Below are 14,443 nucleotides of genomic sequence, written 5' to 3' on the forward strand. Positions count from 1 at the left end.
TGTGTGTGTGTGTGTGTGGGGGTGTGTGTGTGGGTGGGTGTGTGCGCGCGTGTCTCTCCCCTCTGTCTCTGTCGCGCTCATCAGCAATATGCTTCACGTGCTTTGCTGAAAGAACATGTCACATTCTAATCGGGTTAGGTGTATACATGGAAGGATTTTCCTTTTGATCGGGTCGTAAAAAAGTCTAGACCACCCCTCTGCATCCGATCAGAATATAAATCGTGTTGGTTTTGATCGGGTTTATTTAGGTGTATACATGCAGAATTAGATCGGGTTTATCTAAAATCTTGTTTTTAATACGATTAGAACGTGCATGTAAACGGGGCTATTGTCTCGTCCAGGGACGAGACAACTCCTTTTGGCATGGTGACACCTAGTGGCCTTAACTCATTACTGAACGAGTTTGGCTCCTTGGGAGTTAAAATTGACAAATACAAGGCACAAATACTTAGTTTCCATACAATCAATTATTTGCATTGCAAAACGATTCGATACCGATTACTGCATTTTAAAAGAATACGATACGACATAAAGCCAAAACGGTACGATATTTTGCTTTTGCTAATGAAATAGTAGATCATTGCAATTTTATTTTATTTTTTATTTTTTCGATTCAGTTACCATATCGTTACACCCCTAGTTTGAATTCCAGGACGGGCGTTTTACATTCAATGTTATCTTCTCCAGGACGGGTCGTCCAGTGCGGTGTGTTCTGGAGAGAGGAGAGGACATGTTGATCACTGGAGGTAGACACCCTGTCCTGGGACGCTACAAGGTACTTGAGATTATTTGTTATTTTATTGCTGCTTTGCAGGGTCTTTTCTGATTGGTTGTTGTGTTACAGGGTGCTTTCTGATTGGTTGTCGTGTGTTGTAGGTGGGGTTCATGGATGATGGGCGGATCCAGGCCGCTGACATCCAGTATTTTACAAACGCCGGGAACACCATAGATGAATCCCTATTGGTGAGTTTACCTGTCAGCCAATCTATAGAAGACTCCCTATTGGTGAGTTTACCTGTCAGTCAATCTATAGATGAATCCCTATTGGTGAGTTTACCTGTCAGTCAATCTATAGATGAATCCCTATTGGCGAGTTTACCTGTCAGTCAATCTATAGATGAATCCCTATTGGTGAGTTTACCTGTCAGTCAATCTATATATGAATCCCATTTGGTAAGTTTACCTGTCAGTCAATCTATATATGAATCCCTATTGGTGAGTTTACCTGTCAGTCAATCTATAGATTCAAATTCTGCCCGAACCCGAACGTACCCGACCAGGTATCGGTATTCATCCATAGATTGATTGACATTTTCGGGCCGGGTACGGCCTAACATATATGCTAACTAGTCAGGCCGTTAGGGCCCAGTTAGGGACCTTAATTTTCAAGCCCGTTGAGAACTCTAATACTGGTGAGTTTACCTGTCAATCAACCTACCCGTCTGTCCGTCCGTCCGTCCGTCCGTCTGTCCATCCATTTTTCAATTCAAAGGAGCTTTATTGGCATGAGAACACATACTGTACGTTTACATTGCCAAAGCAAGTTTCAAAACATAATAAAACCAGTTGAAAATGGGAAACATATATACAGTTGGAGGGGGTACAGCATTGTGTAAACCGAGCTATGTCGCATTTTGTCGTTATGTATATACAGAGTATGAAGCTTTTTGGAACAAATATCAGCGTTTATTTTTCTCAATACAATTTTAATAGCATACAAATGAAGGAAAATAAAAAAATAAAATGCATTTAAAGGTAGCAACTCTGTTTATGCTGTATGTGCAGTAGGTCTAGATGCCAATCAATTGTTTGTAGTCCTTAGGGTGGTTGTGTTCCAGTCTCTAAGCCTTCTTTTATCGCAACAGTTCACACATCTTGCTGCTGTGTTTGCACATTGTTGTGTTTCTCCCAGAAGGTATGGGAGTTTTTTGTCGTTGACTCGTTGGTCATGTTTACAAACTCACTGGGTGTGCTTAACCCATTTAGGCCTGAACACATTACTACGCAATATTTTATGCTTTAAATATTAAAAAAATTGCAGATATACAAGCTCACAGCGCGGCACAGAGTGGTTCTGTAAGTGGTTCTCAAAATGTTTCATGCCAAGGACCCCCAAAACTACATGTATTTGGCCACGGACCCCCATCTCAAAATATGTTGTTCCAGGGACCCCCCCCCCATCTCAAAATATTGTATCAGGGACGCCCCAGAAGCAAATATTTGAGTTACAAATGTTCGCTTTCAAAAATGTTCAAAGACTTGCAAAAAAACAAACACAAAAAAACATGTCCATCCATCCTCTGTCTGTCTGTCTGTCTGCCTGCCTGCCTGCCTGTCTGCCTGTCTGTCTGTCTGTCTGTCTGTCTGTCTGTCTGTCTGTCTGTCTGTCTGTCTGTCTGTCTGCCTGCCTGTCTGTCTGTCTGCGTGTCTGTCTGTCTGTCTGTCTGTCTGTCTGTCTGTCTGCCTGCCTGCCTGTCTGTCTGTCTGCGTGTCTGTCTGTCTGTCTGTCTGTCTGTCTGTCTGTCTGTCTGCGTGTCAGGTGGTGGAGAAGATCCTGCTTCACATTGACTCGGCCTATCACATCCCTCACCTGCGTGGGAGGGGCGTGGCCTGTCACACTCACCTGCCCTCCAACACCGCCTTCAGGGGCTTCGGCGTGCCGCAAAGCATCATGGTCCTAGAGAGCATGATCACTGACGTAGCCGCGGTGCTGCGACGGCCTGCACATCAGGTACTCTGTTACCTTATTACCATAGTACCTTATTACCTTATTACATTATTACGTTATAACTTTTAATACCTTATTACTTCATTACTTCATCAGTTCATTACTGTCCAGGTGCATGAGGTGTACATGTAGCAGTGGTGTGAGTCGGGGTAATAAGGATCCTCATGCATGTGTCCAGGTGCGTGAGGTGAACATGTAGCTGTGAGTCAGAGTAATAAGGATCCTTATGCATGTGTCCAGCTGCGTGAGGTGAACATGTAGCAGTGAGTCAGAGTAATAAGGATCCTTATGCGTGTGTGCAGGTGTTTGAGGTGAACATGTAGCAGTGAGTCAGGGTAATAAGGATCCTTATGCATGTGTCCAGGTGCGGGAGGTGAACATGTACAGCGGACCGTCCGTCACCCACTATAAGATGGACTTTGATGCAGAGAATCTGCAGCGATGCTGGGGAGAGTGTAAAGTCAGGTCTGTTATTATATCTATTACAACCCTAACCCTCCCCAAAATAATCATATTTTAACTGGGGACCCCCACCCTGACGAGCACTAAGAATCGAGGCATTACATTTTGTATAACACGGTTCTATGGTGAAAATAGACGATCTACATGCTTACAGTGAGCATGTAAATCGGCTATTTTCACCATTTCTGCCTCTAATATTTGACAATTTGGCCAATGTTTCATTTGTAATTTTAGACCTTAACTCAATAGCTGCCGGGCGCCGCTAGGTGCCGCTAGAGTGCCAGCCATTCTCCCGTAGGCATTCACTATCACATCCGGGTCGCCAGCCTGAACTGGCTTGGCTTTTCACTCGAATGAGTGCTATGCTAGCGAGCCGGAGGAAGTTAGCTATCAGTTAGCAATCGACTATATAATTTTTTAGAAGAGCGATCTAAAGTTATTCAGCCGCCAAAATAACTTGTCTGCTGGCCTCGGAACACAATCCGGAGAAAATCCGCTGTAAAGATGTGTTTTTCTATTGGAGTGGGCGGCGTGCTGCAGCCTTTTCTTCCCATTACGTGCCGTGTAAACAGAATCGCGGCCTTGTGCTAGGATGCTAAATTAGACCGGGGCTTCGTTGATGCCTCCGATTATTTAATTCATTTTACTAAAGGAACCGAATAATGTCGGTTCTTGTAATCCTTAATACGTCTTGCTGAAACAGCGTTTTTTTGGGGGGGCTCTAAACTTTTTTCTAAACCATTTTCAATGGAATAAATCATCGGGACAAGTAGAATGGCTCATTGGGAAGCGGTGGAGGAGCCAGGACCACCCACGTCGCTACTAGCAGCTCAGGGTAAGCGAAATAGATTAAAAAATTAGTATTGGAATGGAAAAAATAACCGAGATTATTCGGTTTTCGCACAGAAAGAGTTAAATTATCACTTTAGAAATGTGCAGATACCCTCTATACACTTAAACTTTATGTAGGTTTGTTTACTGTTGAGTGAGAAAACAATGTTACACATTAAGCTAATCATATGGGGACCCCCCAAAATAATTTGAGGACCCCCCCCCCCCCTGGGGTTCCCGACCCACAGGTTGAGAACCACTGCATTTCTATATTTATTATAACTATTATTATAAAGATTTCTATATTTATTATTATAACTATTATTATATTATAACTGTTATTTGGGCTTTTTGTTTTATCGATTATTTTATTCAAATGAATGATGAATGAGGATTTAAAGGGACCAATAAGATGAGGTGTTGTTTGTATGATGATTTTAAAGGTATGGTAAGGGATATCACTCATCAGAGAGTTCTGACTTTACGACGTGCAGCTTTTTGAACTCTAATTCGGGGTAATGCTTTTCAGAAGATGCGAGTGACGTCATTTTGTAGTTGAGGTGGTCAGAGACAGTATGGACAGGCCTTTAAGTTAAAGGGGAAGACCACCCATTTTCAATATTGAAATATGTCATTAATATACCTTAGAGGAGTTGTGTGGAAATAGAAAAAAACATTCCCCCCCTTCTGTGTTGCCTAGAACTGGAGGATTGATTTTGGAGTTTGTATTGTAAAGTACAATGTGTGATGTCATCAAGTTGTACTTTACAATACAAACCCCAAAATCAATCCTCCAGTTCTAGGCAACACAGAAGGGGGGGAACTTTGTTTCTATTTCCACACAACTCCTCTGGTATATTAACTCAGTCGGTGCCATATTTAAAGTGGGGACCTCTTGTATTGCCGGTTCACCAACAAAAGGTTAAAAAAATAGTGTGCACGCTGGTGCACACATTCGTGCACAGATCATGCACTATGCATGTGCATGCTTTTCACAGCTTTCAAACAAAAAAATCCGATTGGAAATCCGTTCAGGCATTCAGGAGAAGGCTGCCCTTATGTTTTCTTCAAATGTAAACAAACATGGCTGCCATGTTTGAAAGATGGGGTTGGTATGGGGGTTAAACATGCAATTTCGCGATCGCGATCATGCTTAGTACACTGTTGGAGGTCCAAAAAAAATTTTTTTTTTCAAAAAATTCCAGAAGAAAAAATTCCAGAAGACGTCTGGCAGGGAGGTCCATAGTGAAAAAGACGTTTTTATTATAAAAACGTCTTTTTTGGCAGGGTATGAGTTAATGACACAGTTCAATATTGAAAATGGGTGGTCTTCCCCTTTAATTAAGGCATAAGAGCTGCTACTTAAGAAAATCAAAATAGAGCCCTAAGTGTTGTTTAAACGGACCAATGAGATGAGGTGTTCTTTAAACTCAGGTCAAACTACGAGGCCAGACGTATGGCCGCTGAGCAGTTCAACCAGCGCCACCTCTGGAGGAAGAGAGGAATGGCAATGATTCCTATTAAATATGGAATCGCGTTCGCAGAGAGTTTCCTCAACCAGGTCTGTCTGTCTGTCTTTTTTGGTCATTTTATTTTGAAGTATCAGTCTGAAACGGAAGCCTGTGTGTTTCTGAACCAATCAGAAGGGCCCAGCCCTTCAGGCGATGGGATGGCAAAATCTGAATCACGTGATGCCTAATGTTTTTGTTTGTAGCCTCAATAGCCTTTAGACGCAGTCTAATGTTTTCAGATACATATTTAGTGAGCTGATTAAGTTTACAATGACTAATACACAGTCTGGGCGTCATCCTGAATGACATTCAAAAGTGTTAACGCATCTGTTGCCATGGCTTATTTCTGTCTGTACTGTGCTCTTGCCATGTTTTTGACCAACTTCGAAGACAGCCTCAGCATTCAGTTGTATCGTGACAAAATCACACAACACACCGAATGAAAGAGGAGATTCTCTAGTTTCACCCGGTCCAAGAACCATGTTTCTACGATGTTCGCTTCTGTATTTATAGGCCAGACAAAAAAAAAAGCGGCCAAAAATGACCCCTTTTTAGACCTTGTTTTGAGAAAAACAGCTTTTAGTGAATGATACTGTATCAGGCTGAAAACTCACTTGATCTTTTTAGCTTTGACTTCAATGACTTCAATATTGTATTTACAGTATTTTTCCTTCAAAGAAATACAAAAGAATAAGACAAATAAGTGTTTTTGCGACCGTAAGGTCGCAGTTTAGTATCAAAACCTCCACCGGCCGTCCGTCGGTCGGTCGGTTCGGTCGGTCAGTCGGTCAGTCGGTCGGTCACACGTCACACGTCACACCTTTGCCCTGCTCATATCTGGGCTCGTTTGTGTATTGTATGACATCACGCCACATCATCGGCTGAGGACTGTGTGATGTCATCATATCTCCATATATGGAGACATAAGTTGCTCATGCCCAAATATGGGCTGGTGAGGTCAGACTTAGTGTGATGCGTAGGTTATCTCCATATATGGAGATTCAACTTCAATGAGTAACCATGGCAAATCACACCGTACACAAATGACCCTTATATAAGACCGGCATTATCTACCGACAGCTGCTATAAGCCAACCCTGGCGATAAGGTCTGAGTCGAAGAAATGCTTCTTTCCTGGTATAAGACCGGCATTGTCTGTCGTACATTTCGGTCAATTCCAGTGGGGATGCCATTGAAAAGTTAATCTAGTTGTACAAAGTAATCAAAGAATGGGTTGACTGGTAGGCTGGTTGACTGCTTTATCTGTGGAGAGTGTATGTCACTGAGAGTCCTTTTATAGCGATTGAAATCATGATGAGGTCACAATGAGTCATCTATGCCCAAATATAGATTTCTAGGTCAGATGGCCCATGGAGTTTGTGATGTCAAACCTAGCAACCCAATATAAACAAACCTGATGTCAGTATCCTTTTATACCCATATATGGAGATACAGAGATCTCCATATATGGGCATATTAGAAAGCCCATATATGGGCATATACGGATGACATCAGGGATATCCATATATGGGCATAAAAGGGACAAGGGCTTACAGTTAAGAGATCTCCATATATGGGCATATCAGAAAGCCCATATATGTTCATATACTGATGACATCAGGAATATCCATATATGGGCATAAAAGGGACAAGGACTTACAGTTAAGAGATCTCCGGGCATAAAGGGACAAGGACTGTTACAGTAGATATAGAGATGTCCATATATGGGCATAAATGAACAAGGACTGACAAACACTGAGATCTCCATATAACCTATGGGAATATAAGGGACGAGGACAATGCGTAGCATTGTGAGCTTGTAGACCTATTTTCTAAATATTGTTGTACATTAAAAACTTGAAATGGGTCGTTCTGCATAGTACTTGGGATTTGTTGATGTAAATGTTCACATAGAGTGTAATAATTGGTAAAACAAACTTTTGGCCTATTTGTGGAGATAAGCGACCAACGGTCGCTTATCTCCCGATTAGGGAGTCTTACTGGTTTATTTTGTTTCTTTACCGTTTTCAATCAAGTGTATTCTTGCTAGTTCAGTGTTTCTCTGGCTTGTTCACATTGTTTCTCACATTGTGCGTGTGCGCGCGTGCATGCGTGCGCCTGTACGTGTGCACGTTCACAGTTCAGAGTCTGCATGCGTGCTCGTGTGCATGTTCACAGTTCAGAGGCTGCGTGCGTGTTCACAGTTCAGAGGCTGCGTGCGTGTTCACAGTTCAGAGGCTGCGTGCGTGTTCACAGTTCAGAGGCTGCGTGCGTGTGCATGTTCACAGTTCAGAGGCTGCGTGCGTGCACGTGTGAGTTGAGATGAGGCCGGTCAGAAACAGCAGGCCAAGGAAAGTTTTCAGTTCTCCAAAGGGAAGTCAGTAGGCTCCTCTGCACGAACCACTACCTATAAATATAGAAAAATAAAATCCATTTACAATACAATGTGTCTCACACGCACGCACGCGCACACACACACACACACACACACACACACACACACACACACACACACACACACACACACACACACACACACACACACACACACACACTATTTCTCTCTCTTCTTCCTCCTCCCTCCCTCTCTCACACACACCACAATACATTTTCTCTATCCCTCTCTCTCTCTCACACAATAAAATACATTTCCTCTATCCCTCCCGCCCTCTCACACACACACACACACACACACACACACACACACACACACACACACACACACACACTTTCTTTCTATCCCTCCCTCCCTCTCTCTATCTCCTTCATTACTCTCCTCCCTCCCTCTTTCTCTCTCCCTATCCCTCCCGCCCTCTCTCTCTCTCTCTCTCACACACACACACACACACACACACAATACATTTTCTTTCTATCCCTCCCTCCCTCTCTCTCTCTCTCCATTTCTCTCCTCCCTCCCTCTTTCTCTCTCTCACACACACACACACACACACACACACACACACACACACACACACACACACACACACACACACCCCAATAGAAAACATTTTCTCTCTCTCTTCCTCCCCCCTCCTCTCTCTCTCTCACACACACACACACAAACCACAATAACCGTTTTACTAAACAATAATCTTACCTTCAGGGGCATCACGTGACACATGATGGTCATCATCATTATCTCCAACAGTATCGTCTGATTCTGAGTCTAAATAAATAACAGATGGGAGGGGGAAAAAAGCACAAATCAATTTACACCTTTAGCCTAAAAGTTTTAGGGGTTTAGAAGACACATTTATCCTACCCAGAGCAACTTAGATTATAAAACATACATTGATTCATCTGACGATTATATATAGGATATATATATATATATATATATATATATATATATATATATATATATATATATATATGCTATATGAAATAAAAACTCACTGGAAAGTTGCAGTCTGGGATGTGTGCCTTCTTCACCTGAGTCACAGGAGGATTCAGACAGCGACTTCTGAGAGCTGAATGGACTCTCCGACATCTGTGAATGATTGAATAGATACATTCTAAATGTAAATGTAATCGTGGATCACTACTATACCGGCAGTTCGCGATACAAATATAACTTCAGAAACAGAAGGGGGGGGGGGGGGGGGGAAGAAAGAGAAAGAAACATTTACCTAACGAGCTGCTGGTTTGGCACGTTCACGACGGGGCCTATGTGTGGGCTGCGGGGACGGTCCAGCTGGACTCTCTGGGGGAGAAGCGACCGGGTCCGCCTCTGGTGGTTCTGGCTCCGGTTCTGGCTCAGAAACCTCCGACTCAGTGTCAGGCCTCGGAGCAGAATGCTGTATTGGCTGTATAGGGCTCTCTCATAGGGCTCGATCATCATGTCCACTCGTCCAGGGCTCAGTGGGTCAACCCGCGGTCGCGGTGTTGCGCTGAGTCGGACTACCTCCGTAGTTGAAGTTGGAACCAGACAAGAACGCGATCCAGATCCACTACGAGGTACAGTGAGGAGAGGCCGCCGTCCGATGGCTCCAGGGCCTGGCCAGGCTACTATGGACGCGTACATATTGCATTCTGCTCCGAGGTCTCTCGCTCTCTCTCTCTGTGACAAATGTCCGACTACAACTCGCTCAAACAGGTATGTTTTAGACTCCATTATATAGGTTCAGGCGATGGGTTCTTCCTTTGATCGTGGCTGTTTGTTTTGTATTCCAGGGTCGAAGGAACGCAAAAGTAGATTGTCTAGCTGCTGTTGTAGCGCCACCGTCTTTTGACATTGTTGTGATGACTGATGAAGTAGAAAATGTTTGTCACAGTGACCCACTAATGCCAGGACATTCACAGCAGCCCGTGATAGCACTAGAGTTAGTTGTGATGACGATGATGATGAGGAAGAATATGTTGTTTGTCACCGCGACCGACTAATTCCAGGGCTGCTATGTGATCTTTGATACGTGACGTTGTGATGAAGCCGAAATTACAGCGACCCACTATAGTTTGATGTGATGATGATGACGCTGCAGAATATTGTAACGATAGGTACACTCTTAAAATTGTTGGGTCAAAAACAACCCAAGTTGGTTATTTATGTAACCCAACACGTAACACTGTTTTGGACCAGCCCAACATGGGTTATTGCAGACCAACAGGGTTGGGTTAAGGCTGTGACCCAGCATGTTGGGTTGGGATTGTACAACCAAGTAATGGGTTAAAAGTAACTTTGCTGTTGGGTTAATGTGATACTGCTGATGGGTTGGAATCTAACACCCAAAAATGGCTTAAAAGTGACCTTGTTGTTGGGATTGTACGCTCATTCACATTAAATTTATTCATTTTTTTACAACATTTTCTTCAACGACAATTTTCATGCTTAATCTACTCAAGGAATAATGCATGCGGAGTAAATTATGCATTTAATCATGGCAATATATCACAACTTTGAACACAACAGATTATGTGGTGCTTCACATTAAAAGAACAGCAAACCTGTTTGTATGTGTCAGTCTGGACCATCTTAGTCATGGTTTCTGTTTCTGTAAGCAACTGTTTTTTTATATATTTTTTAATTAGGGATTATGACTGGGCTACATCCACTGCGATCATCTACAAAACAATGTTGTTTTCTCTATCTAAAACCATAAAATAATGGAAAAGTTTGTAAAAAATATCTGTATGGGAGCACAGTTGCATGCTGGGTAACTGCCCACCCACTTAGTTTAACCCAATAGTGGTGCAATTCACAAACCAATGTGTTGATAGACAGAGAGGGCGGGTCTATTTTAACCCAAGTTGGTGCAATGCAGTGAACCATGTGTTGGGTAAACTCGAATTCAAAAGCCTATACCAACACTTGGGTTATGAACTCAATGCATTTTATTTGATGATGTGGGCGGGCCATCCATAGCCCAACAGATGGTTTACTAATTTTAAGTATTTTTAATCCAATGTTTGGTCAAACTGACCCAACCTTTGACCCAACAGTGTCAACCCAGCAAAAGGGTTGAACATTTGACCCAACATTTTTAAGAGTGTAGGGGTTGAGTTTTTTTGCGGTGGATGATGAACACGAGTAGGTTGTTTTGACCTGGGGGAAACACCCTGGCTTCAATCCATTGGTTTCACACAACAGGGCTTCCACTAATCTGACAATAGCGCCATCGTGTGTAATAAAGGTGCAATTGACTAGCCTAATGCACGGAAAGCACTGAAAGGCATTTCTGGTTTAGAGCGAGTAATGAAGTTTGATATTTGAGCCATTTGAGCCATAGTTTAGCAATATTGTGGTTCATGGGAAGCATTTGTCTTTGTTTTTGCTCACATCACTTGTTGAATATGTGATTTCTGACTTATTTTTTATCACAGAAGCACCAAACTTTGTCACAAGATGGGGGAGAGTGTAATTAACCTAATTAAGTAATTAAACCCAAACTCGGGAAACTCGGGGTTGGCACGGCGGTCTATTTGAAATCAAACTCGGGAAACTCGGGGTTGGCACCATATGTGTTAAAAACACGCACCCGCCCCCGCTGGAGGAAAACCTGTTTTGAAACTGCTTTTTTCTCCTCACAGGGGATAAGGGGACAATTTATAGCATACATGGGCAACTGGCGGCCCGGGGACCACATGCGGCCCCCACCTTCACTTAATGCGGCCCGCTGGTTGATATTGGAATACTGATCTATTATTGATTTCAGCTGTTACAATTAAAAACAACATGACCCGCTTAATCTAGTAGCTTAACTCATTGCATGCCAGGCCCGATAGTCCCGAGATTATTTCAATGTCTTTCCCTGCCAGGCCCGATAGTCCCGAGAATTTCCGCCATTTTGAAAAAAAGAAAAAAAAAATTCAAAACATTTTTTTTTTCAATTTTTTTTGACCCCAAAAAAATGTAGTAGGCATGATAGAAATCGCGAAATTGCATGTTTAACCCCCATAGCAACCCCATCTATCAAACATGGCAGCCATCTTTGTTTACATTTTAGGAAAACATAATGGCTTCTATCTCATGAATGCCTGAACGGATTTCCATTCGGATTTTTTTGTTTGAAAGCTGTGAGCAATGTGGACACACGTGGTGCATTATCTAGGCATGGGTGTGCATGATCCGTGCACTATGAATTACATGGAAGTCTATGGAGACTGGAGGCATGGTAGAGTACGAAGGTATTGTTAAATGGCGGGGAATGTGTTAAAGGACAACTTTAGTTTTTTACAACAAGGGTTCATATTTTAGATTGTAATTAAAGAATATAAAAGATGAGTGTTAAAATTATTTCATTTACTTCTTTCTATTGTTTTAGAGATTCTTATTCCAGTGGTTGGGGGCATGCGTACAAGTGGCCAAATATGTCATTTTACACAGAATAAGCCCATTCCCAAGATACAACGCAACCTTTCATGGTTGGATGTGACTTATGGGGGCTAGAAGTGTTACTGTAAATAGCAATAAAGAAACTGCTGGCTTATTGTGTCTAAAAAGACATATTTAGCCACTTGTACGCATGCCCCCATGCCTACGCATGCCCCACATTTTAGCACGGTAAACACGATAAAACAATAGAACGAAGCAAATGAAAACATTTTCACACTCACTTTTTCTTTTCTCTAATTACAATCTAAAATATGAACCCTTGTTGTAAAAAACTAAAGTTGTCCTTTAATGACTTGTATAGTAGTATTAAAATGTCGTTTTTTATGTCCAATGTATTTGTATTTAAGTTCATAAAGTTAACATGAGTATATAATTAAATGTGTTTATTCAAAATGTTACATTTCAGGATTCAAAAAATCAAAAATAAGAAAAAATTATTCAGGATTCCAATTCAAAAGAAGCCAAAAAATAGCTGATCTACTATTTTTTGCTTCTTTTGTATGAGATACTAGAATGACAAAGTAGGATGTAGCAATATGTAATGTGGCCCTCTGGAGAAAGTGTGGAAATTATAGTGGCCCTCTCCATCATCAAAGTTGCCCACCCCTGCTCTATGGTAACTAGTACTATCAGAACATAGACCCATTCATTTTGTTAATATTTGAAATAAATGAAATTACTTACCGTACCTTTAAAGTGTATGTAAATGATTTGAGTGTGTGTGCGTATGTGTGTGCGTGCGTGCGTGGGTGTGTGCGTGCGTGCAGGGAGCAGCTCTGGTCCACGTCTATAAAGACGGTTCTGTTCTGGTCAGTCACGGAGGGACAGAGATGGGTCAGGGAGTTCACACCAAGATGACGCAGGTACGTTACCATGGCAACCACATGCTCAGTGTTGGGCAGGCATCTGCACTAGGGGTGCAACGATACATTTTAACAACCGTACGATACGCATCACGATACATGGTTGAAGATACGATACATGGTGGAAGATACGATACATGGTTGAAGATACGATACATGGACGATATTGGTTCATTCATGGTGATACGATACGATTAGGGATGGGTATCGTTCACCTTTGAATCGATACGATACCTTTTTCGATACCATTTTCGATTTAAGTTTAACGTGATGATGATGATCACACAGTGTGGCGGGGCGGAGCGTTGGATAATCATCATAATAATAAACATTATAGGCTATTGTCAGCTATTTTCCACAGTAACGAGTGTAGCCTACTAAAGCAGTCATTAAACTCTCAGTAGCCCAACTGTTACAGATGCGACCGGCCAGGGGTGAGTTCCAGAGTATTGAAACGAGGTATCGTCCGTTTTGACGTGAACCGATACCCGATAGTATCGACGTCATGCAATCGATACCATTAAAAGTATCACAGACGATACCCATCCCTAGATACAATTCAATGATTTAAATTCGATATACCGTAAATCACCAATTAGTAGCCCGGGCGTTTATTTCGCAAAATGGGGTCGGACCCCGGGCGCTTAAAAGGGACCAGGCGGCTATTGGTAACAGGCTGTTATTTATATTGGCACTGGCCAGCGCTGGGCCATTATTTGGTTATTTTTTCTTTCTCAAACTATAATAGGGGTAATAATCAAAATGTTATAATAAATGTTATATCATTATTATTATTATTATTATTATTGTAATACGGTAATTGTTATGAACACCCAGAAAATAGCACATTGCGATCTATTAGACCAAACCTCATTTAAAAAATATCAAGAGTGTATGAAAGCCTTTTAAAAATATATAGGTCTATATACTATATTTATACTAAGGGAATCTTTCTCCAAAATAATCAATTACCACATGCCAGCAAAGACGCATCTAGTTAACGACCCAATTAGCGCAGAAGTCCTGCAGCTGCGGTGCTCAGACTGGACTCGCTGACGTGACCACTGAACAGCTCTGACATTAAAATATTATGGTATTGCATTATTATTAAGCCTTCTGCATTCCCCTTGAACCTCAAAATAATGGATTACTTCTTCAAAATGCGGACTGAAGAGGCAGCAGCAACAGTAGGTAATGATTTATTCTGATCCAGCTGG

At 42.1% G+C, this 14,443-nt stretch overlaps 1 protein-coding gene across 1 annotated transcript in view; it reads left to right on the forward strand.

The window, feature by feature from the left end:
• Window positions 1–14,443, forward strand: part of aox6 (aldehyde oxidase 6) — a 72,308-nt gene that overhangs the window by 46,243 nt on the left and 11,622 nt on the right. Inside the window, exons 23-28 of the mRNA XM_080750724.1 lie at window positions 688–775; window positions 877–963; window positions 2,540–2,731; window positions 3,093–3,193; window positions 5,456–5,582; window positions 13,131–13,226. Coding sequence (XP_080606850.1) covers window positions 688–775; window positions 877–963; window positions 2,540–2,731; window positions 3,093–3,193; window positions 5,456–5,582; window positions 13,131–13,226 — 691 coding nt within the window. The remainder of the gene's footprint in view (window positions 1–687; window positions 776–876; window positions 964–2,539; window positions 2,732–3,092; window positions 3,194–5,455; window positions 5,583–13,130; window positions 13,227–14,443) is intronic.

The sequence above is a fragment of the Nannobrachium achirus genome (genome assembly GCF_963921795.1).
Source record: "Nannobrachium achirus genome assembly, chromosome: 20".
Lineage (NCBI taxonomy): Eukaryota > Metazoa > Chordata > Actinopteri > Myctophiformes > Myctophidae > Nannobrachium > Nannobrachium achirus.